Genomic DNA, 26,527 nt, shown 5'->3' on the forward strand with positions numbered 1-26,527 from the left:
TCTACTGTGTTCTATTCCTCTGTCTCTGATGAGATGTGCCATTGGGGGCGGCAGGGGGGTGAGATATCATTACATGCTTGGGAATATACACCGACATATCGGCGTATCGTGTGCTCAAGCAGAAGAAGGTTCAGTGTTATTTGTTTTATCGCTGATTATTCTGCCAGTTGTAGAATTGCCATTTGTGGTGGATCTTTTTTCGTTGCTGTGTAAGAAACTGTGTTTCTTTAAACACGTGTCACGTGAAGCAACAGTATAACACTAACAATGACTTGTTTTTGTTTTAAAGAACAAATACATTTCTGTTACAGTAGAAATGGAGTTGTAACCCCCTACTGCACTCATGATACAACTTGATTACTGGAAGAAAGGCACGTCTGAAAAACTGTGTGGTACCTGCATGGTATACTACTCGTATTCCTATCTCTGTATTGACCAAGGGTGGCGGGCGAAATAAATGGGTATCAGCCTCGAAAAACACATGGGCGCATCTGTAATTACATCAGGAGCATCAAGCTAAACAATGTATTAAAGGTTATTTCATATCAAAATGCACAATGAACCACATTTGAAATATATTAAAAAAAAAAAAAAAACATGCCATGTTTCCCCCCCCATACGCGTTAAAACCCCGATCTGTGATACATTTTTTGGTACCATATCAATTACATACGTTCTTGAAGAGTTTGGTTTGTCAATGCCAATGTAAACAAATGTACGACATCTCCCAAATATACCAAATACAATAAACATTTTGAAGATGTATCTGTTGTCTAATCCTCGTATCAAGAGCTCAGTCAATCAACTAGAGAATGAAAATATGTCCCGCATTCCTATTTTATATTTGCGCACAGTGAGAGCTACCCGATTTATTTCTATTTTGGATCATGGATCGGGCCTTTAAAGCGCCGTGGCAAACCTTTGGTGGGCCTCTTCGTGGAGACTAGTGCACTCTCTGAAACATCCCAGATGCAAACAAAGCCACCTGCCGGCGGTGAACGAGCCCAACTAGTCTGCTTTCATACCGCCATCAGGGCACAAAGGACAAACACACACCTTGCTTCTCACGAGGCCTGCCTTTCAGGGGAAATCTACCTCCCACATATTAATGAGAAAAGGGCCCTTTCTTTTCTCATAAGACTGCTTGGCTAGCGTTGGAGAAGGGGGGCCTGCCGCAATTTTCAATCACCCTGTCCTCCACCCCCCCCACCCACCTCCCACCCCCACGCAGAACTCATTGCCTTTGATGGCTGCTGCATAATTATATGAATTTTAATAAAAGCTCTGTATATTAATCTCGGGCACACCGACAGTAATCGTAAACTTTCAGTAAACTTAACCTTCTTCTCGGTAATAACACGGCAACAATGAAACAATATTTCAATTAGCCAGGCAGTCATTAACTGTGACAAGGAGAGCGCAGGATGAGGGGGGAGAGAGAGAGAGAGAGAGAGAGAGAGAGAGAGAGAGAGAGAGAGAGAGAGAGAGAGAGAGAGAGAGAGAGAGAGAGAGAGAGAGAGAGAGAAGGAGGGAGAGAAAATGATCCACGGTATTAGGGGTCCGGTGGCAGAAACGACAAAACGCATTTACCAGGGCAAATTACTCGCGGTTAAGGAAGTACACACAGTGGCAGCCATGTTTCACAACAAGAGTCCCAGGGAACAAATGACAAGGACAAAAGAACAGCGGGGGGAAGAAACAAACAGTCGCTCCTGGTGGCTTCAGAGACCGCGCTCTGATACACAGTCACAGTCATGATGTGCTGACACTAAAGGACCTTGTCCAACAGTGACTGAACAGCAAGCCCCCCCCCACCCCACCCCCCTCTTATCACCCTTGCTTGCTCAGCACAAAAAATGAGATGGAAGACGGCTGTTACACATTCTTTTATATATATATATATCTTATATATATATATCACATTCGTTCGTACCACATTTTCAGCTCAGAGTCAAGAGGTATTCAAAAAAGTCTTCACACTTTTCCTTTTTTTATTTTTTGTTTTGTTTTTATTTTGGGTTGTTTCTTTATGAAACGCCAGGTAAATTCACAACATTTGTTATTATTGTTATTATTTTTTTTAACAGTATAATCCCCTCAGCTGAAGCTGTGGCTCGTCGGCGTAACGGCGGGCATACCGTGTGGCACTTGATCTTACCTACAGGGTAGCTTTGGGACACACTGGGGCCCAGGTCTGGGTTGGCGCTGGAGGATAAACTGGGCTTGACTTCGTCCAGTCCGGAATTCAGGCCAGGGAGCGAGTACTCATTAGCCTGGAAAAGAGGGACAGTGGGAATCATTGCACAACCAAACAGAACCCTGGATGAAAATCCTCTAGCCCTCTTCCCATTCCCTCCTCCAGTTAGCTTTCCACATAGGGCCTATGTCCGTATAAATTTGTAGTATTGTGTGTATGTGTGTGTGTGTGTGTGTGTGTGTGTGTGTGTGTGTGTGTGTGTGTGTGTGGTGTGTAGTTTGCATGTATGTGTGTGTCTGTGTGTGTGTGTGTGTAGTTTGCGTGTGTGTGTGTGTGTGTGTGTGTGTGTGTGTGTGTGTGTGTGTGTGTGTGTGTGTGTGTGTGTGTGTGTGTGTGTGTGCATGTGTCTGACTGTGCATGTGTGTGTGTGTGTGTGTGTGTTGAGGCTGCAGGGTGGCAGTTCAAGCATATCATGAATGTATTTGGGTATTGTCTGCGAGGAAGTGGGATTTGAGATGAGCGCGAAGCCAAGGCGTCAGCTGGTCCTTTGTGCTTGACTGCGGCCCTCCTGCCCCCTGATCAGCCAAGGGAGAAAGCTCTTCTGCTTTGTTGCAGGCAGGCCCACCATGTGGCCCCTATTTGAGAGACAGCGTTCACCTTTTTTTCTTCTTTTTTTGGCTTTTAATTTGGAATCTAAACCACCTTTTTAAATTTCATTGCCACTTCTTATCGTTTTCAATCGGACCACTTGTGTGCAACTTACGCACCCCCGTCGCCGCCGCTTTAAATCGGATATCGTGTCACGATTTGTTTTTATTCGCGTTCTATTCTGATGATCAAATCTTTTCTTTTATTCAGCAAGTCATAATCACTTCCGATATCTTTTTGAGAGTGATACTAAAGTACAAATGAACCATCATCACATTTTGTTTCGTAAGTCATCTAAAGGCAGTTACGGCAGATGTTAGCATTTTTCTTCTGTTTTTATTTTTAATGAGAAGAGACTTCCGGGATCTCAGTGTTATTGACGGTGTGTCTGAGTGTGGTGGCTCTGTGTGTCGACTGTAGTGGCTCTGTGTGTCTGACTGTAGCTGCTCTGTGTGTCTGACTGTAGCGGCTCTGTGTGTCTGACTGTAGCTGCTCTGTGTGTCTGACTGTAGTGGCTCTGTGTGTCTGACTGTAGCGGCTCTGTGTGTCTGAGTGTGGTGGCTCTGTGTGTCTGACTGTAGTGGCTCTGTGTGTCTGACTGTAGCTGCTCTGTGTGTCTGACTGTAGTGGCTCTGTGTGTCTGACTGACGTAGCTGCTCTGTGTGTCTGACTGTAGTGGCTCTGTGTGTCTGACTGTAGCGGCTCTGTGTGTCTGACTGTAGCGGCTCTGTGTGTCTGACTGTAGTGGCACTGTGTGTCTGACTGTAGTGGCACTGTGTGTCTGACTGTAGTGGCTCTGTGTGTCTGACTGTAGCGGCTCTGTGTGTCTGACTGTAGTGGCTCTGTGTGTCTGACTGAGAGGCTCTGTGTGTCTGACTGTAGTGGCTCTGTGTGTCTGACTGTAGTGGCTATGTGTGTCTGACTGTAGTGGCTATGTGTGTCTGACTGTAGTGGCTCTGTGTGTCTGACTGTAGTGGCTCTGTGTGTCTGACTGTAGTGGCTCTGTGTGTCTGACTGTAGCGGCTCTGTGTGTCTGACTGTAGCGGCTATGTGTGTCTGACTGTAGTGGCTCTGTGTGTCCGACTGTAGCGGCTCTGTGTGTCCGACTGTAGCGGCTCTGTGTGTCTGACTGTAGCGGCTCTGTGTGTCTGACTGTAGTGGCTCTGTGTGTCTGAGTGTGGTGGCTCTGTGTGTCTGACTGTAGTGGCTCTGTGTGTCTGACTGTAGCGGCTCTGTGTGTCTGACTGTAGCGGCTCTGTGTGTCTGACTGTAGTGGCTCTGTGTGTCTGACTGTAGCTGCTCTGTGTGTCTGACTGTAGTGGCTCTGTGTGTCTGACGTAGTGGCTCTGTGTGTCTGACTGTATGGCTCTGTGTGTCTGACTGTAGCGGCCCTGTGTGTCCGACTGTAGTGGCTCTGTGTGTCTGACTGTAGCGGCTCTGTGTGTCCGACTGTAGTGGCTCTGTGTGTCTGACTGTAGCGGCTCTGTGTGTCTGACTGTACCGGCTCTGTGTGTCTGACTGTAGTGGCTCTGTGTGTCTGACTGTAGTGGCTCTGTGTGTCTGACTGTAGTGGCTCTGTGTGTCTGACTGTAGCTGCTCGTGTGTCTGACTGTAGTGGCTCTGTGTGTCTGACTGTAGCGGCTCTGTGTGTCTGACTGTAGTGGCTCTGTGTGTCTGACTGTAGTGGCTCTGTGTGTCTGACTGTAGCGGCTCTGTGTGTCTGACTGTAGTGGCTCTGTGTGTCTGACTGTAGTGGCTCTGTGTGTCTGAGTGTAGTGGCTGCAGTGGAGCTGCAGCCTGCTCTCCCAGAGGGGGTACGAGCCGCCCGCGTGACCTCTCTCTTGTCTTCCTCTATCGCAGATAAACTCTAATTGTCTGCTTACAACTGTTCACTGCCACATTGTCGGATGTTTTCCTCCATTGTCGACGGCTTCAGACGCCGAACAGACGTTTTATCATGCAGAGAGAGGGGGGGGGGGGGGGGGGGCGGGGGTTAGCGGTGGGGGTGGGGGTGTGGGGGTCGTCGGGGGGGGCGGGTTGCTGAAAAGATAGATTTGAAAAGGATGACCAAATGGCTAGCAGAAGTGTGGGAGGGGTGAATCCATTGAGTTTTTGCATCTCGAGAATGGGTTTTTAATGTCCCCTCTACAGAGCCCAGACATTGGTTAATAGGGACACATTTTCCAGAGTGAAGAGAGAGAGAGAGAGAGAGAGAGAGAGAGAGAGAGAGAGAGAGAGAGAGAGAGAGAGAGAGAGAGAGAGAGAGAGAGAGAGAGAGAGAGAGAGAGGGAGAGAGAGAGGGATCCATGAAAAGGGAAAGTGCTCTGATAATATTGCATTAAATTAAAGCTGATTTTTCTGGACTGTTCCTGCCACCAACCACCCCCACCCCCTCCCCTCCCTCGTCTTACCGCATCTTTATTTTTTGTCCTACCCTTCTCTTTTTTTTTAATACTCTCTCTGACGCTCTGTGTGATTGCGAGTCATTTCCAATTCGTTTTGGTATTGATCTTCCAGTAGAAATCAGTTTTGTAATTAGCTGCAAATTAGGCCTTCTTCTGGAGGTGAGGCTTGTCCCCCTGATTTATCACCTGCGTAATTCGCCCCGATCGGAGAGAAATTAAAATGAACTCAATTAGGCGACTTGCTTTTGCTTTATGGGCCCAACTTGTAGTTTCATGGGAGAAATTAATAGTCTCTTGTTGTTTAATAGTATAATGAAAGTAAATAAAGGTTATCCGTAATAAGGCCCATAGCTTGTGGTACATATTATAAGGTTTCTGGCCATCTGGGGGGGGGGGGGTGCTCTCTGAGTGGCTCTTAATTTGGTAAACGATGATGGATAGGTGTCGGGTTTGTGGTTTCAACCTCAGAAAGGACCGGTGACGAAAAGCCATAAACACAAATGAAGGCTTTTTTGCAATATTAGTAATGAGGTGTCTTACAATAAAATACACTGTTTATACACGTTATACCCTGTTTCGGCCACTACACATCAATGCATGACACAGAATTGAAAAAAAACAGAGCAATAGTTGAATAACACAGCAAAAGAAAGAAGAAAAATCTAGGTATTGATTGATTCTATGTTGCCTCACTGTTATTCTCAATTATAGAGGGACCAAAGAATGTGTTTTTCATCACAAAATCAATACTATGTGGGAGTTTCCCTTGTGATCCTTCTAGCACTTTACATGCTGGTTTGTAATACAGTGAAATTATTATCTGACCGTACCACATGTTTGTGTAGTTAGCCTTCTTTTTCCTTGATATATTTTTATATGTTTATATGCTAATAGAACATACAGCAACAGTGTGTTAACATTTACGTTTTTATGTTGTGTCTGTCCACTATGTTTTTTACTTTTGTTATTCCCCCCTCCTATGTAAAGCGACCTTGGGTCTTTTGAAAGGCGCTATATAAAATTAAGCTATTATTATTATTATTATTATTATTATTATTATTATTATTATTATTATTATTATTATTATTATTATTATTATTATTATTATTATTATTATTATTATTATTATTATTATTATTATTATTATTATTATTATTATTATTATTATTATTATTATTATTATTATTATTATTATTATTATTATTATTATTATTATTATTATTATTATTATTATTATTATTATTATTATTATTATTATTATTATTATTATTATTATTATTATTATTATTATTATTATTATTAATGTTTTCTCAGAATTCTATTCAATGGCTGGTAACCACCGTGACATCGTCAGAATGTTCAGTTATCAAAATTCTAATCTCATGTCATGTGAGATTGTATACCCTGAAAGGGTCAAACGTAGAAACACAATGAAAGGATAGTAATCTGGTAATAGTAGATAGTAGATAGTAGATAGTATCTCAGTTTAACACTCTACTCAAGTAAAAGTACTGATATTAAAATCATCGACTATCATAAGTGAATGTCATGTTCTTATATTTTGGTATGAAGATATGTCCTGGATGCATTAAAGGCCCAATCAATGGAAAATAAGATATTTTAAACTTTCTTAACCAGTTTTTATCAGATTATAGGTCTGTTTGCAAACATTACCAACATAAACAAACCTTTCACAGCCACAAAATACAGGAAATACATAAACAAAAACTCATATTTAACTGTTAGTCTAGTGTTAGACTTTGTACTAAGAACTCAATCAACTAGAGAATGAGAAAATGTCTCCATTCTTATCATTTCCTATCTGTGGTGGTGGGGCCTCCCATTTGTTTACATTTGGATCACTGTTGATCTAAAAATGGTTGGCGGTCCAGCTATGGCTTCCTATGCATTTGGCTGAATGTCTTGTATGCAAAATCCATCTCTCATTAAAAGTAGGCTAATTCGTATTTGCAGCTATCGTAGATAAAACAAAATAAAGAATATTTGCATTGAAATGTCGTGGAGTAAAAGTATAAATCCCCCCTAAAATTGTAAATATTCAAGTAAAAGTACAAATACCTCAAAATTGTACTTAAAGCCCCAATCCGTGTTTCTATTTTCACGTTGTCAGCGTGGGTTATATTGACATACATTATATTGAATAGTTTGACTTGTGGATGGAAAGTAAGCTAATTGGAACGTTCTTAACCCATTGTAAATCTGAATATATATATGAATATATATCTGTTTGGCTCCAGTGTTTACATTACCAATGCAAACAAACCTTTACAGCCACAAAATATCTTCATCTTTATACATACATCTTTATATTACTCTGGGTGTCATGAAGAGCGCTATATAAATCCAAGCCATTATTATTATTATTATTATTATTATTATTATTATTATTATTATTATTATTATTATTATTATTATTATTATTATTATTATTATTATTATTATTATTATTATTATTATTATTATTATTATTATTATTATTATTATTATTATTATTATTATTATTATTATTATTATTATTATTATTATTATTATAATAATAATAATAATAATAATAATAATAATTATTATTATTATTATTATTATTATTATTATTCTACCTGTCATGTAGCGTTAGTCCTGGTATCAAGAGTTCAGTCAATCAACTGGAGAACAAAAACACGTCTCCATTCCTATTTCAAATTTCTGTTTACGTTTGGATCACCGATTGGGCCTTTAAGTATGTCACTTGAATAACAGCACTTAAGTTACTTTCCATCCCTGCCAGTTGTACCGCAAATGACCTATTTCAAACCCTAACCTCAGCTGTTGTGATTGGAGGCTAGAGAAAAGGAGGGCGGGGTTTGAGATTCAATTGCGGTACACCTGGCAGTAATACATACACATGTGGGTCTAAATGAATGTGGATCATAAAAGCATGGAAGGAGTGGGGAGTCGGGGGCACTACTGACCTGTTCTGGTTTGATGTGATCCGATGTCGGGAAGACGTCGGGGTACGATGGCCGTTCGAACACTCGGTCCAATGCTTCCAGCTGCTGCTGAGTGAAGGCATCGGCCCTCAGGTGTTTCCGTAAACTGTCCACACTACCCTGAGAATCACTGTGTGGGCCAGAACCATCAGAACCATCTACAGGAAGGAAAGAGCAACAATCGAGATGTACTGGACCCTGGAAGCTGGCCTTCACTTTCACTTCACTTACAAGCCACATACTTGATATTCTCCTCATGGTTTTTTTTTCTTTACCACTGCTACTGTTGGGGGTGGGGGGTGGGGGGTGGTCTGAAGGGTATAGATGGGGGATGCCGTGCAGATTCAGTGAGGGGCTCAGTGTAGCCACTGGCTACAGTGCATCACACCGGCTTTTCCCCCTGCCTGCCCAGGAAGGAAGCTCATCATAATGTGAAAGCCCCATGGTAATTGATGGATTACCATCACTTGCAACCATATACATGTCGTGGTGACCATGTATACTAATAAAAAAGCGAGCGAGCGAGCCTACTGAACTGCCTTTTCATTCCAGGAAGGGCTTTCTTTTTTTTCTCCCCCTTACACCTCTCATGTACCACACTCCTCCCTCCCACATTCCTCACCCCCTCCCTCCTCCCCAACATCCCTCCTCCCTCCCTCCCTCAAGCCCCTTCTTCTCGCGCTCATGGGAATCAAGAGGTGTGTGTTTTTAAAAGCACAATTTCCTTCTCACAATTTAATACCCCCCCCCCCTCAACCCCCACGTGAGTCGCTAGTACGGTTCCAATTGACGACAGAGGTGGCGGACAAGAGGGGCTGAATAAAATTGTACAGTCTGGTTCAATCATCTCTCCCAGGGACAGGCTCTCTCCAAACACAGGCCTCCTGACCTGATTACCCCACTGTTGGAAAAGGATGCTTTGGCTTTTTCCCTTTGTCACTTGTGTGCGACGATTTAAACCCTTTATAGACCCCCCCAGCCACCCTCCCTGCCTCCCTCCAAGCCTTACCCCCCCCCCCCCTGTCTCCTGGCTGCAGCGGCTGTGCATGTGCAGACCTCCTCCTCTCCTCCTCTCCTCCCCAGATCCCAGAAAGCTTCAGCTCCCTTACAAATCTGTCATTCTAAATTTGCAGCAGATTATGTTCTCTCCTCAGCGGGGCGAGCGGTGATATATGATATGCAAGGGGCCGCTATTGATTGCCTGATCTTGGTGGCAAGAGGGAGCCGAAATGAACCTGAAATGAACATCATGCCTCAACTCATTGTGCGTATAATACTCTACTTAATCCCACATTTTTCTCTGCCATGGAATTCAATTGATCAATCATGTCTCAGTGATAGTACCATTTGGGAGGGTTATTGCCGTTCTATTCTGCTGCTTGACCTTTTTTCACAGGCTGAGTCCAGAGGATGAACCCGACTCCCATGAGGGGCTAAACGTATCAAGGGGCTATAAAAGGGCCTTGGGAGAGTGCGTGTGCACATGTGCGAGTGTGTGTGTGTGTGTGTGTGTGTGTGTGTGTGTGTGTGTGTGTGTGTGTGTGTGTGTGTGTGTGTGTGTGTTTGTGCATGCGCATGCTTGCGTGTGTGTGTCTGTAGAGCAGACTCTGCATTTGTCAGTCTGTATGTTGAATGTATAAATGGAAGACACAATGATAGCAGCAAGTAGACCCAGCTAAGAAGAATGACCAGGAAGTTAGCAAGCAATAGCTTCTATCACAGTTTATCACAGTTTATCACAGTTAGTCTAGTTCTTCAAACAACTTTCGTGACTGTTGCTTAAAAAACTAACGAGCTATGTAGGTTGTCAAAGTACGATCTGTAGCAAAGTACAGTTAAAACTGCTAAAGGTCCAGAAAGAAATGACCACTCCTCCTAGTGTAGTGTTTGGACCGTTACCATGTTCTGTTGGTGGAAGATTACAGTATGACTATCTTTTTGAACAGGCACTTTTTACAGTATGACTATCTTTTTGAACAGGCTCTTTTTACAGTATGACTATCTTTTTGAACAGGCACTTTTTACAGTATGACTATCTTTTTGAACAGGCACTTTTTCCTGTCAGCGCATACCGAGGGGGTCCTCACCTAAACCTGCCGCTTTGTCACTTCATCACACTCAATTGTTCTCCTCGGTATCGAAGAGCAAATAGAGTCATTAATTACCTTCCTCCATCAGCCAGCCTGGGTAGCGAGCACAATCAATACCTTCACATTTGTCATTCACTACTAGAGAGGAATACACTTCCCACACACACACACACAAAACAAACCACACCAGGTCAACCTACGCACGCCTGTTCCAACTCGAATTAAGCTGACACGCAGTCCCAACTACTGTCATGCCGGTTACAGTTGTTAATTTCCATATATTTTCACCTTTAACACTTGTAATGGTAATTTATTATGTTACATCACTTGTACAGCTTATTGGACATGTTTCATGTTTCATAGCTCTGTTATAAATACATATTTTCTCTGTACAAAGCTTTAACTAGTTTAACGAGTCAGGACACTAGGCGACAGTCTTAACAGTGTTCTTAAAACAACAGCTAAGGCCCAGGACAGTTTGACTTAGAACATCTTGTTATTTTTTTCTGTTGTCTTCATATCAATCTTGTGACAGATACGACAAAACCCCTAATCTCATCTTTGTTTACCTTTCTTGTCATATCTGTTATTAATTTGTCAGATTTTGACGTCATGTCAAACTATGTATTTATTGTAAGTCTGACCAGAGCTCTTTCTCACTTTCTGGTCAGACGCTCGTATTAACTTGTCTCTGATTGTAAACTGAGGATACTCTTTCTGTGGCCACAGAAACAGAAATAAACGATGTTCTATTTTTGATACAATTTGACTCATCTGGATTTCTGCAGTTTCACTGTTTGGCTCATTTAAAATATTCCACAACACACTATACCACAACAACTGTATTTGATGGTAGTGAGGGCCTTGTGACATTTAGTACCATGATGTAGTCATGCAATCACGCTTCCCGAAGGCACACACTGATTCATTTTTATTTTGAGGTGTTTCTTTTTCCAAATACGGTTCCCGTCAGAATACTATCTCGGAATTCTAGAATTCTTCATAGTTTTCAATGACCATTAGCCGGTGTGACGACATCATCATTAGAATGTTCAACTTCTCAAAATTCTAATCACACAGGTCATTAGAAGGGTTAATGTGCCATAAGTAACACGGACCCGTCGTGAAGCCGCTATAACAAACCAGATGCGCACAAACCTGACAGAGTGACAGTGGCTAATCGGATCTGAGCTGCGTTATTTTGACATGTCCTAATTCGCCCGTTGGGCAACAGAGGTAATCTTTGACCACTGTGGCTTTGTTTGCGCGTTACGCAGTTGTCCCCCTGCACCGGTCACTTATTGATCACTGCCAGGGTTGAGTGTATTCATCTTGACATCAGTCTGTATTAACACTCTGGTAACGAGGGAGCAGCCTCTATCAGATCAGATAACCAGCTCCATGAAGCAGGCTCCTCTCTGCGGGTTTGGCACCCGGAGGTCACGACCCTGGCAGGGGGCTGAGCCGACGCGATCGCAGGGGCCCGGGAGTGAAGACTGTCGGACGGCCGAACACAACAGAATGCAAATGCCAGATATATAAACGAAGAGTACGCTGAGTCCTAAGTAAGGCTGAATGCTAACTTGCAGACGGCATGAAGTGAACTGAGAAAAGGAGTCATGCAAGAACAAAAGTTGGGGCTGAACGTCCTCCTTGTTAAGAGGCGGACGGAGGCGAGATGGCACCTCGAGGTCACGGAAGCCCCTCAAGTGAATGAGCTCATTCCTCTCGTCTGTTCCTTGTTTAAATAACATGTCAACATACAGTACATACGCCCCTGCTCCTTCTTACACATGTACGTGTGTGTGTTGTAATACACCACCATCATTTATGGCTTGATTACATTTTGGCCTAAATGAAAGTCAAATTAACACTCATTTGCGTCAAATTGGAAGAGCTCAGACGCCTTTTTGTAATTGAATGTTTTGATTATGTAAACAGATTTTTTTTTTTTAAGACCGTCGACGGACCCTCGCGGAGACACAAGTAGAGAGTGTCTCAGTTAGTCATTCTTGCCTTGGGAGGACAGTGTCACAGTTAGTCATTCTTGCCTTGGGAGGACAGTGAATACCAGCCAGGAACAGCAGGGAGTGAGGCGGTAACATCACTTACTGTAGGCTATTAATTTACGATGGTGTTGCCGAGCATTTAAAAGGCTTTATTAATGTAATCTGGAGGTGCGGTTCAGCGTGCTCTCGCCTTGTTTCCGACACGACGCCGTGAACTGAGTTCCTGTGTCGGTTCTCCCTCTCAACCCAAACAGATGCTGAGACGCAGACGTGGGGAGGGACTCTGGTCCGCTCCATCACTCATCTCCACTCAGCGCACAGTCCTCACGCCGCTCAACGAGCAGAAATAATTAATACAACAGCTACTGAAGCACAGAATCACATTATCCCCCCGACTCCCACTGGCTATTGTTGTTGGGCTTTTTTTTTTTTAAATATATGATGATCATCTTATCATGAAATTATCTCCCTTGGTATTTCACACAGTAAATCATGAAAGAATGCCATCGACACAATGCTTTTTTTTCTCGAAAAGACTAGAATTTGGAATCCCCTACAATTCCGATTGTGCAGTTTGTGTTGGTTTATTGAAAAGACGTGTGATATAGCTTAAAACGGTGCCGGACACACTTCAGGGGGTTATCGCTCCCCTCGTTGGCCACCGTACAACGTATTCGAGAGAGAGACCCTCTCCTAGCTGTCAGCTGCTGTCATTTCAACTCTCTCCAGGTTAGCAGGATATTCATCAACAACACACACCATATTCAACCTATAGTATAGTGTTACATCTCTATCTTTTAATATTCACACCCATTCTCTTAGTATTACAATATTCTATATCCTTTTGTCTTTGCAGAATCCTACAGTATTGGAGTGAGAGTGGGGGGGGGGATAGGGGGGTGGCGTGGAGGATGGTGGTGGTGATGGTGGTGTGGGGGGTGGGGTGGGGATACTTGGATGTTAATCTGTGAGGTAATAGCTTTTCACTGCAGAATTGCAAAGTCTCATATATGTCACTTTGTTAAGCGTGCGGACAGCCATGGTCACTGAAGACACAATCTCCAGGGGTCTCTCCCCAGCACCCCACCCCCCCAGCACTCCCCCAAGCCCCCAATTCCATCCCCAACAATAGCCGCCAAGTGTAACATGCTACTTTTAATTTGCAATAACACACGACAATGGCAGATTAATGGGTCTTATGACACCTGTGTCCCTGAAGCTCCTCTTCCCCAGTACCCCGTGTACATAACGCGTGTCACACTACATTATCACTACATCCATCCTATAGTGGGGGGGGAGACCTTCTTTTTTTTAAGGGCACAGCTGCACAGCTGACTTGGAACTTAGTTGCTGTCGCCCCTCTCTCTCTCTCTCTCTCTCTCTCTCTCTCTCTCTCTCTCTCTCTCTCTCTCTCTCTCTCTCTCTCTCTCTCTCTCTCTCTCTTGGCCGAGAGCCATGGCACGGCCAAAAACAAATACCGGGGGCGACACCACCGATCCATTTTTACCGGCGCTGGCTGTGTTGCACGCCGCCACATGCCTCCTCCTCCCCTCTTCTCTCTGCTCATTTCTGTTCATGTGTTCAACCCCTTGATAATGACTGCTTGTGCTATAATCATCAGGAGGCTTACCGAGCGAGTTAAATAGGGCTCAGGCGTTCTCAGGCTACTGTGCTGTATGGGGAAATTTACTGAGTGATGCAAAAAAAAAAAAAAACGAATAACAAACCGAAACCCAGACTCCAGGCCCCCCCAAAGATAACAACATCGTAATGATGTCTTGAGTATAAATTGAGTGTAGAGCGTGACATGTCCTCACAATGAAGTGCGTTGATGATTGTCCTAATTTTTCACGAACATCAAAACTAAAACTACTAAGAAACAACATATTACTTACAATATCTTGACAAACACAAATCAAAGACTGTCATTTGGTGAGGTGCACTTTAAAAGATGAGAGTTGGACAGCAATAGAACAACGTTATCTAGAGGGGAACATTGTATGTAATATACTATTCTTACAAACTATGGCTTGAGGCGAGACATTGTTTTTGAAGCACTGTTTTGATGCTGTGTGTGTTTGTGTGTTTGCGTGTGTGTGTGCGTGTTTGCGTGGGTGCGTGCATGTGTTGTGCATGTGTGTGTGTGTGTGTGTGTGTGTGTGTGTGTGTGTGTGTGTGTGTGTGTGTGTGTGTGTGTGTGTGTGTGTGTGTGTGTGTGTGTGTGTGTGTGTGTGTGTGTGTGTATGGTGGAGGCCTGGGGTTTATCTTTTGGAAAGATAAAGTATCCCTGACCCTGTGGTTTCACACCGGTACCAACTGGCTAGAAAGGTGGAGAAGGTATAAAAGAATCACAGCTACACCCAAACACATACATGTACAGACACACACACACACACACACATACACACACACACACACACACACACACACACACATATACGCATGCGTGAGCACACACGCACACACAGCTTTCTTCTTTTCCATCGTAATGCTGGCCGAACACCTAAATCACAGAAATGGCAGCACATCAGGAGGATCATTTGAGACGGAATAGCCATAGAAACATGGGGCTGTCACCTAGAAGACCTCCACAGAACAGGCTCTCTCTCTCCCTCTCTCCCTCTCCTCTCTCTCTCTCTCTCTCTCTCTCTCTCTCTCTCTCTCTCTCTCTCTATCTCTCTCTCTCTCTCTCTCTCTCTCTCTCTCTCTCTCTCTCTCTCCTCTCTCACTCACACACCTTATTCCTCTCATGCCCTTTAATACCTCTTTGCCCTTCAGTAGAGCAATCTGCATAGAAATGTGTGCGTTCTATCATTCAATGACGAGACATTACACCCCGGCTAATATGAGGGAGCCCGCGAACGGCTGAAAATGAACCCTCGGAAAATATCAAGACGTTTTGCATTATGCCTCGCGATTGCATCTCTTTACAGGGGAAGGGACTTGATTATGTCATTTGCCGTGTCCACGTCATGCTGCTTTTCATATCTCTGCCAGGAAATCTACCTCTGACAGGCCATTAGTCATCCTCCCTGCCCGTGCACACTCTTAAAAAACCTATCATGAAACAAGATGTCCTTCGGATTATCAAGTCTATAGGACTCATAAAAATAACTGCTCTACCGAGATTCTAAAAGCAAAAAATCATATCGTCAGTCACTTATTGCTAATACCGCAACAAATCCCCCAAAAACCTACGGCAAATATGAAATGCAATCACAGGTAGCTCAAAAAATAAGCAGGTTAATATTGAAATAAAAGGAAAACGCTAGGGCAAGTGTTACCAAATCAGGAGGGTAATGGCTAGAAGCCATTCACGTTACAGCCGGCTGTGTTGCATTGTGGACTCCTCACATGACTCACATGATGTCATGGCAGCTTTATGAAACTCACAGAGTGGGCCATTATTTAATCTCTTCAGTTAAGGAACTGGCTGGTGAATTTGAACTTCCCTTACTAACCAGTCAAGAATCAGTATATTGCTCATACTGTCTATGGTACTGGAAATAATTCTTACAAAACAGAATATCTTGAATCACAGAATCTATTTAAGAGATCACTTTAGCTTCCATAAACAACACTCAATTGTTTCTTTTAACAGAACATATCCGCACTGCATTTAACAATAATCAGATAACTGGAGCAATTTTCATTGATTTTTGCAAAGCTTTTGAACTCACTTCTCATATTCAAATTGCACAGCTTCAAGCTATCTCCACATCTTATCTTAATAACCACATACTTGAAATTTGAACTTGAGAAACTTGAACTACAGTCTGTTCAAATTGGTACAACAATTTCTTACCCTTCTTTCTTTTCTGTTGGAGTCCCACAAGGCTCCATATTTGGGCCACTACTTTTTGTTTTATATATAAATGACCTGCCCCTAGCATGCCAAAACTCTCATTGTTTATTGTATGCAGATGAAAACGTCATTTTCAGTTCTCATAATAACATAAACCAAATCACAACTACACCCAACAATGACATGAACACCCTACTCACCTGGCTGAACCATAATCACCTCACGCTAAAATTCAACCCTACCTCTCACAGACAGCACATAGTGTCCAGCACATACCTCAACATAATTATACTATCTTCCATAGCCATATTATCTGCCAATTTAGTCTCTCACTGCAAAGGAAGCCTGTAACCTCATCATTCGAACATACAACAAGGATTTTGAAATATTCTCCTCTCTTGGACTCACCACAGCCAATCATTTCAAAACACACACTCTTAATTTTGACATTACCATACCCTGTTAGCCATGAAATTATATTATCAAATTCAAAACTTCTCACTGCCAAGAACAGTCTACTGCCCACACATTCCTATGAGAGACACTCCAGAACAACTAGATCCATTACACATCAGCACAATCCTGCCCCAAGTTTAAAAAATAACTATGTTTTTTTCCCCATCACTTAGACTGGAACAGTATTCCCCAGTCCATTAGAACACTACCAACATTACATACATTTAAACACCAACTAAAACACACTAGTACCTAATCAGTCATGTAGTAATTAATTCCCCCTCTCTTTAGTCTCTTTCTCTCTTATTTTTCTAATTTATTTTATCTCTGTTGTTTTCTTCTTCCTCTCTTTCTCTTCCCTCACTTTCCTCCCTAAATCGTTCCTTCTCTTTTCACTCCTCCCCCCTTTTTCACTTTGTCTAATTCTCTCTATAGGACAGAAATCCATTGAAAATCTGTCTGAATTGGGCCCAAAGAAATGTGTTTTTGTCTCTTAAACATAGTTTAATTTCTTATTCCTGTATGAATAAAAATGAAAAATGAAATGAACATGGAACATCACTTCCACTTCAATATCCCACAGACCCTGCGTTTCTCACAAATGCCAGAACAAAGAGAAAGCATTCTGTAAACCGCTAGCGTGCCCTGATTAGCTCCCATTCCAAAGTGCCGCGGAAATAAGGGGCTCATTCCCCACCCAGTTTGAGATAACTGCCCTTTTCAGAGCTACACCACAATACCTCCGTACAGTAACACGCCTTTTAACATGGAAAGGGGTTGCGAGTGCATCTGTTTAGCTATTCTCGCCAGATGCTTATGTAGTGACATTAGGGAAGCCTATTGCTTACAGAACCAATAATCTATATCGCCTCAGGCCCCTCATATCCACTAACCTACTCCTTTGGAAAGGAGGAGAAGCGAGGGGGGGGCTTTTCGTTCTTGAGCCTCTGCCATGGAGGTGCACTGTAGTGCTTTCTTGACTGACCTAGGTGGTTGGGTACATCATCTTGACATGTAATTATCTAAAGCCTCTTAATCACTTCCGTAAAGATTAATTGCAGGAGACAACATTGGAGGTCGTGTCTTCAAATCAGAAGGCTCCTTGCCAGATTGACACACTACTAGCACAGCCCACTTCAAATTGGGGTGTTTTTTTCTCATGCTGCAGGGTTTGCGAACAACCCCATTTTTTTTGCTGTAGTAGCAAGAGTACCTTTTTTTTTTACACTCTATGGCAAATAATACCGTTCCTTTTTGCCTGGAAATATAAAAATGTTCATCCTCTTTTTATTTATTTTGTATTATTATTATTTAAGTTAGGTACATACAATACAATCTACTCCATGCTGCTGCTTTTGCTGCAGCTAATGGGGATCATAACAAATGAGATGAAATGAAATGCACTGAGTCTCTCATCTCACAAGAATCCCCCGTTTCTCTTACCTTCGTCTCTTTTCCTCTTTTCTCCGTTCGATCGCGGGATACCCAGAATGCCGTTGATGGAGTAGGATCCCACGGGGTCGTTGGAAGCGCTAGTTACAGGCGGAGAGGCTGTGCTTGGTACTAAGGGGGAAAAGAAAACAATACAATTATATTTAAAACTCTTTGAGATGTATGTGTTTTGGAAGTTCTTTTGGAACATGTTCTCCAATTTCTATCGAAGACGAAAGCTTTGCGATTTGTTTGTTACATCGTCGTTAGAATGTTTCATTCTTGAAATTCCATCTCACGTGCGAGATCGTACACGGCTTAAAGTGTTAAATGTCAACTCTGTGTTGATAAACCTAGGATGTAAAGCTGATATAGATAACATTCAGCCACTAGATGTCGCACTATGTGGGGAAATGGGATGTAGGGAGGGGATACATGCGCATAACATGTAAACAACAACATTAATTTTGGACCTGCCTATTTTTTTCTTATGATAAATTCATTAATCAATATGTTTGGGGGGGGGGGGGGGATTAAATGTCTTTAAAAAATAATTTATTATGACTACATAAACAATTTATCTATAGCACCTTTAAATATTAGATATTCCTGTAACTGTAGCGTTTAAGCCAATGGAGGAAGCCGCTGTCTTACCTATGGTGTGGATTGGCGTTGACAGGGACGTCCCATCGGGCGACGGGTGGAAAGGCTGCTGGACTTTTGTTCTGATGATCCTGCATGACGAGGAACAGAGCAGATGTTAATGTCGCGTCCTCTCGCTTGACCGAATCTTCGTCATGCCATTGCAGATTCCCAAACGGTTCAAATCTGAACATAACTGGTCACACAGCAATTTATGTCCCCATGCTGTGACTATACAAATACTGTGATTCATCTGAATCATATGTATGAGAAGTGAGATGTCAAACACAACCCTGTTCAACGGAGGAATCTAGTGAATGGTCTGGGGTGGGCTCTAGCTTTTAAAAGGTGAGGTATAGAGAAAGGTCTTCATTGCACTTTTGGTCTGAGTGATCTTGCAAACAAAGCATGAAATCACATCAATTCACCTCAATGATCAGCTTCACTGGGTCTACCTGGCCCACACTAATCAGCTCTCTCTCTCCTTCTCTCTCTCTCCCTCCCCCTCTCTCCCCCTCCTCTCTCCATCCCTCCCACTATATGGAGAGGTTTATAAAGGGTATATATGTGAGACTGCTGGCCCTTTGCTTCCAGGATCAAACATCTCTGTAGAACCAGCAGCCCCCCAAGTGCCAATGTGGATGAGGTTGTATTGATCGGGGCTTGGGGAGAAAAAGTTGGGGATTAGTCACACGGGCAAACAGATGCAAATAGAAAGCTATAAATTATATGTGACAGGAAAGCGATAGTTCCTTATTGCCTTGCACAAGCTTACGCCAGCATTAGATTCCGTTAATCTGACTGGCACTTGGGGAGAGAGGGAGCTGTCACAATAATTTGTTAACTTTAAAACTATTCATCATGTATGACATGCCGGTAGGCCTATTTTAAGAAAGCCTGCATAAGAGGTCGGGTGAGGACTGAGAGCTTGCGCCTTGGTTTTGGTTTCCGTTTACTTCTGAGAAACGGTTGTTTTAATGTGATTTGTTTATTTTTTCTCTCTTAAAGATTGGGAATACAGATGCATACTCGCTCTCCCGTGGTATCAAAATGATCAATGTGAAAGACGTAGACAGAATATAATTTCTAAGCCTGTATATCTTTCTCAGTGTTGCTCTCCGACTCAAAAGGTTCCCATATTATTCAGAGATGCATCCGATGATCTAGATATTGATATTGCTGTAGGTGCCAGAGGGGTTTGGAGGAATACATCCAACACTGTCAAAACTCTCCTTGGGGGCAAAGCTGCCTAACGACAAGCCTTTTCCCAGAAACCACATATTGATGTTTTAATTTTTTTCACTTCTCCCCATAACAGTTATTCGACCCCTTGACTTGTGTGTGCTATATAAATTCAAAGACTTTATTTGGGATCCATGTTCTTGATATCGAATAAGCAATTTGGGGGAATGAATTAATGACTTGGCTGTTGCTGAAAATCCCCCCAGAAGAAATATAAAAATTGCTTTACTTTTGAATCAATATTATTGAGCGCCATTGAGGACCTTTTTTATGTCTACAAGCGGGGGTAGCGTTACTTGTTGGGTAATTCCTTGCGGTCGCCCAGACAGACACAGAGTACAACACACACTACCTCTGTAGCGTTTAATAATGCATGTGGGAGAAAAGTGTTTAAATAGGACATCCTCTTTTGTCAACAGTCCCGGGGTCAGTGTCTTGTCACCAAAAGAAAACACTACTTGTCGTGCAGCCAGTCAGATGCACATCTATCTTAGACCTTTCAGGTTAACAGCATATCTATTCTTGACCTTTCAGGTGTGAGTTTTTTTTTTCTATTTACAATTTTACCACTTGATAGCTTTCAATGGGCCCGTTGCCGTCATCATTACAATCTTCAATTCTCAAAATTCTAATGTCATATAATTGATTGTAAAACCTGAAAGGGCTATAGGAGGAAAAGCTATTCCCTTTTTTCTAGGTTGTCTTTTAGTAGCAATACTGCACACCTCTGCGTTACCCATTTAGAGATGAGCCTCCATTGAAGCTGTGAAGTTAATGGCTGACAGTATTGTGGATACTTGCCCGTTTGGTGAGCCGTTGGGACCTGAAACCAGTCAGCCCTCTTTACATGACTTTAGCTGTTTTTTTTTCTTTTTTGATGAATACAAAATACAGGTTGAAGTTGATTTATAGCTGTGCTGCCACTGAAATGAGTGGCAATAACAATTTCATTCATTTATGTATAGGTCATTACTTTAGAAACTCAAACATTCATTAAAATATTTTGCTGGAGCTTAAAGTCAAAGGCAGCTATATGTTGTGTGTGTGTGTGTGTGTGTGTGTGTGTGTGTGTGTGTGTGTGTGTGTGTGTGTGTGTGTGTGTGTGTGTGTGTGTGTGTGTGTGTGTGTGTGTGTGTGTGTGCGTGCACGTGCACCATTTTTTATGCATGCTTCAGTGTGTGTGTTTTGTGTGTGTGTGTGGCAGTGGGGTGAGAAGGGGGTAGTAAAGCATTGAAATCTAACATTTCATCTGCTAAAAAGGTTGCCTCATGGAGGGAAATATTCTTATGCAATAAAAGAATTTCAAAGTAGCTCTCCTCTTTGGGTCGCCTATAATATAGAATTACAGTTCTTTGTATTCACAATATTTAATTTCCCATATAAACAAAGACACTAAGGTTCCTCTATAGTCCAAAATAGGGAGCTTTAATTAGAATTGAAAAAAAATACTTTATAGGGGGTCTCTTTTAATGATATTAATGTACATTTTGAATTTATCATATACATGTGTCTGAGCCTGCTTAAATGGGCCTTTTTAAGCGACCACGAACCATGAAATGAATTTTCTTCAGCCTTTTCTCTATTTAAAAGATGTCTAGTGTGACGCTGCCTGCTCTCTCATCAGCTCATTAAAATGTAATGCTGATGCTGGGGCTCTATGGAACAGTGCCTCTTAACCAAAGTTCAACACCGGGGATCTCTGGCAGGGGGGGGGGGGGGGTTCTCTCTCTCTGCCTTTTAGCCATGCTTCTGTAGCTGCCATGCCTCAAAGTATTGGTGGAGGTGTTGCCTTGTTTACTTTGGAAATGGGGGATATATAGGCCAACAGCATATAGGCCTCAAGTTTAATATTGATACTTGAGATATTCAACTATAACAGCTTTAATAAACTATTGTTTGTGCTTCAGCACTGAGAACAACCTCCCCCTTTTTGAATTAGCAGCTTTATTCATTCATTCAGACTAATCAAGCCACTGATCAAACCTCTCCTTTTTCTGATTATTAAATGGTTCTTAATTGATCTTAATTAATATAATTAATGAAAAAAATATAAATCACCTCAAAATTTCAATGTAGTCTTAGAAGCAAGCTGATAATAGATGAAGGATGATTTATCCATAAAGAACGAGGAAACACATGCAGGACTAAATACATCTGGCTGGCACCCTTGGAAGCTGAATGAATGACAACATCGTTGACAACGAAAATAAACTGTTTCTTGATAATAGTTTGCCTATATAGTTCCACCGTGTATATCTTTCTATAACATGGGCCAATTATATTAAGCGAGTAGCCTATATGAAGCCATTTCCCACCAAACACGAAAGAAATCTTAAGAGAAAAACAGCCTGTTCTCTATAGAAGGTTCAAGCCAGCACATTAGATGGGCTAAGAGAAAATTGCCCTGCTTTATAGTGCCACGGGATCTGGTCGCCGAATATTGATCGGTTTTCATCTAGACAGATTCACTCAGTGCTGGACGTGCCGCTGCTGATTGTTGAGGGAGTCTGGTGTGAAAGATTGAATTGCACCTCTGAGACCACCCTCCTCGATGGACAAAAAGTTGGTCAAACAATATTCAGCTGTGGGGGCAGTTAACAGAGATGGGCCCCATGTGATAAACGATTTCCAATTTGCTCTCTCTTGACCCCTTAATTTGGGCGTTCGCTTCACGCTGCAGTCATTTGTTTATAGCCAACCACCACCCAACCCAGTTTTACTCTCAGGAATCTAAATATCCAGACATAGCCTTAAATTAATGCATAGAATATGATTATTGAGTTAAAGGTTGCTGAAATTAATCACGTGTTTCCTATAGCCAACAAGAAAGGGATTGCAATCAGTGTGGATTTTAATTATATATATATTTTTATTCAATATACAAAAAAATTATATACATACTGCATTCGTTTGTTTCTCAATGTAACTCTTTTTTAGCATGTTCGTTTTAATATGTAACATTTCTTACCTGTTAATTGACGAGACGCTTGGAACAGTGTCGTTGTCACAGACGCCCTCTGCTAACAGTCTGTCTCTGATCTCCCACGCGAACATGGTTGGATTCTGTCTCTTGTAGTCTGCTATTTTATCCACAACCTTTGGAGTGGCGACTTTTGGTTTAGAACCTCCAATAACTCCAGGTTTTATACTGCCCGTCTCGTAGTATCTGGAAGAAAATAATGCAAGACTCAGCCTGTTGATGAAAAAAATACAGTGTAATGTTGGATAAAATACAATCTTTCTGATATTTTTCCATATATATGTATATACACAGACGGTTGATATAACCTTTGTGCTACCCCATATTTGCATGCGCCTCTCGAGAAAAGGCACTTTAGTATTTTCCAAACATCTCCACACATGCACATTAGATAGATGCAAAGTGATCACAAGTCGTGGGCCCAGTTGTTATCCTATGCCTATATATCCATATAACAGTGGCGTGAATACTTTCCCAATAACAGTGTGCAATCTAAGTCCATTATAACGGTGTCAAACTGTATTTTCTTTTCCAAACATTGTGGAAATTATACTATTTAAAGTTCAAACGACCGTTGGTATCTCACGAGTATATAGAGCTTTGGTAAACAATTCGAGAGCATTCAACAAACAGGCTATTACAACGATGAACATTTGTTGAGGGGAAATAAACATTTCAGAAACATTCAAAATGCGATGCAAAAATGAACGCAGTATAGGCCTGTTAGCTCATGCGTAATTATAGGCTATTTATTTATATAACATATTTATGAACGCCAACTTAATTGCGTATAATATCCCATCACCTGCAAGTCTTCTCTCAACGTGGTAAACCCAATACTGCAAGGTCTATTTCATGGTCGTCTTGAAATCGCCATGGGTGCACGTGCGTGTCTCCTCCCTATATAATCTAGTACCTATACCGCGACGTTAGTGTGATTTTGCTGACTCCCATTCCACTCTCTTACCTGCCCAGGATTTTGCTGACACAGCCGTGGCTGACCCGCAGCTGTCTCGAGATGTCGCAGGGCCTCACTCCTTGGTGCGCGAGCTCCACGATCCTCTGCCTCACGACGTCGGGTAGGGGTCTGCCGTTGACAAACACCCCGCCCAGCTGGTTCACACCTCCGTGCCCTATGTGGGACACAGCAGCAACACAGAGGAACACCTAACATTACATACAGCTTGTAGCCATGGCACGATGTTAACGGACACCGTGTCCTGCTGCACGTGATGTCTTGAATGTGGTTTTAATGTTTAATAAAAAATAATAAAAGCACATTGGTAGAGCTGTATCCCGCAGCATACATAATAGGTATAATAGGCGTATTTGTATGATGAGTATAGGTTTATTCCGTGTAGATGTGTTGGACTGTTGTCCTGTTGTATTTTAGACAGCTCATTAAGCATGTTTTAAGTGGAACATATTTTTTAATTATAATAATAATGGCAACATGGCGAAACAAATAAAATAAAAGTAAAACAGGGATTATAGTCTGCATGGTGTCAAGCAGTGTAAATAATGTACTATAACCAGGTATTTTTCTTAGCAATGGCGGAATTGTATGGCTGGTATAATGCATTTTGTGCTAATAGCTTTTATTATCCTAATCAAAGTTATGCCTATAACATAAGGACGGCACCAACAGTCCGGACTCAATTATATACTAAATTTTAGAATAATGTTAATTGTAGCTATTTTCTTTTTAAATTAAATTAAATTAAATTCTTATTATAGCCTATATATATTACAATAATAGGCTACATAGAGGTTACATTTTCTTGGCAGGTCCATGGCTATAAGTTAACTATTAAGTTGCAAGCTCTTTCAATTTCCTTACCAAGCAGTCTAATAGTAAATAATTAAAGGAGCTTTGATTACTCATATTACATATTATTTGGTAAAGGAAGAAGGTATCAATAATTCAAATGTATTCACTGAACAACAGAAGAGCTCTGTGTTAAGAGTTACTATAATGTGGATACAAAACATGAGAGCTGAGTGTTACTAAAATAATTTGGACTCAAAATGTGTTATGAATGTGCTATTATGAGTTATACGCTATTGCATATAGTGTGCTTCTGTAAATTGAGGAGATCTATCGCTCGAGCTCCAGGATCAAATTACTCGTGCCTCCAACTCCTGCCAACACACGTTCTTTGTTTACTTCGATAAGTTTACATTTAGTAAATCTCTGGTCTGTGCCGTGTTACAGGCTACCATTTGGTGAATTGTGGTGCTATTGAGAGCATTATCCTATTAATAGTAGGTTCACAGAAACACTCACAAAACCGCGTGATTAATAATGAAATATCTCATGTCTCCCCCTCCCCTCCTCTGGATTGGACTTGGACATCATGTGTTATTGTGCTGCTATATGCACATTTAGCAACATCCTGATGTCAGTTATAATGCGCAAATAGTAAAATACCTCATATTTGTATCGAAAGCATCGCTGTCTTTTTCCTTTATGGCTGATAGGCCTGATGAACATGCAGAAATGTCATTTTATTATCAGTTCATAACACATGCAAGCTGCATCGCCTCGGAAACTCACGCAGGCTACTTACGGTGCATCGCCGAAAAGGGGTCTGCTTTGCAGTGGATATCCATTGGATAGCAAAGGAAAGACCGATAATCAACCGAAGTCTCCGTCTCGCCTTCCTATTAAAAAAAATATCTGAAGAAAATGAAAATTCTACTTGACGAAGGGACTCGGTTTGTCCCCCCCTCCCCCTTTGAAACACCGATCAGACGGCAACTTCTTCCAAAAAGTTGCCTTCTCTTTTTTTTAACAGTCCGTTCCGAGGATAGCGGCTTGGCAGGTGCACAACATGACCGAGGAATTGTTTCAGTGATGTGACGTTGTTTATCGGTATTTTTTTCTTTTTTCAAAAGCCTGGGGGATGATGATGATGATGATACGAGGTAATTCTCACAGCATGACGACGAACAGACAGCGTTTAGGAATGTTCATGTCCAGTTTTGTAAAGGTATGTCCTCAATCCGGGGCGGCCTTGATTTGGCCGGTGGTCGCGGGGACGCTTCAGATATAACGCATCAAAATGACAGGAGAAACATGGACACACTGCATGTGTGATCGGGGGGGGGGAGTCTGCTGTTTTCCCTTTCCCTCTACAATAGGATGCGTTAGCCTGAATCTTTGGGTCGAGAATGAAGCCCCTCTCCGCTGTGTGTAGGTTTCTAAAAGCGCAGCCCCCCCCCTCCCCTCCGCAGACCCCCTTGCTTATATGGATGACTTGTCAGACAAAGGCAATAGATTCCAACACTTTGTGATTCGCCAACGCAAAAACCTGGGGCCAAAACGAGGAGGTCCTTTTGGTCTGACACAACGAAAAGGGGGAGGGAAATAAATACGCAATTGATTCGGAGTTATAGTAGGACCAGAGTTTACTAGACATTACAACTGGGCTAATTGCGCGGTGGCTCATAGCGGAGGATTTGAATGAATATTAGAGAAAACATATCCGGTTGCTTTTGATCATTTCCCTCTCCCTGTATCGTGGACTAATGGGCTAACTCTCTCGTCATATGCTGGGTACATAGGTGTGCCTCCAGGCTATGTCTGCTTTTCTCCAAGCTCTGGATGTATAGCACGGTCGACAGCTTTGCAT

General features: G+C 42.1%; 1 protein-coding gene across 1 annotated transcript in view; it reads right to left on the bottom strand.

The window, feature by feature from the left end:
• Positions 1 to 25,511, bottom strand: part of pax2b (paired box 2b) — a gene marked incomplete at its 3' end in the record, with an annotated part of 34,871 nt that extends 9,360 nt beyond the window's left edge. Inside the window, exons 1-7 of the mRNA XM_084323005.1 lie at positions 25,463 to 25,511; positions 23,860 to 24,025; positions 22,881 to 23,078; positions 18,683 to 18,762; positions 18,041 to 18,160; positions 8,220 to 8,395; positions 2,139 to 2,273 (exon numbers count right to left, since the gene is read on the bottom strand). Of these exons, the coding sequence (XP_084179131.1) occupies positions 2,139 to 2,273; positions 8,220 to 8,395; positions 18,041 to 18,160; positions 18,683 to 18,762; positions 22,881 to 23,078; positions 23,860 to 24,025; positions 25,463 to 25,505 (918 nt within the window). The 5' untranslated portion in view covers positions 25,506 to 25,511. The remainder of the gene's footprint in view (positions 1 to 2,138; positions 2,274 to 8,219; positions 8,396 to 18,040; positions 18,161 to 18,682; positions 18,763 to 22,880; positions 23,079 to 23,859; positions 24,026 to 25,462) is intronic.
• Positions 25,512 to 26,527: the final 1,016 nt, after the last annotated feature.

Source organism: Notolepis coatsorum (genome assembly GCF_963971535.1).
Source record: "Notolepis coatsorum genome assembly, chromosome: 10".
NCBI lineage: Eukaryota > Metazoa > Chordata > Actinopteri > Aulopiformes > Paralepididae > Notolepis > Notolepis coatsorum.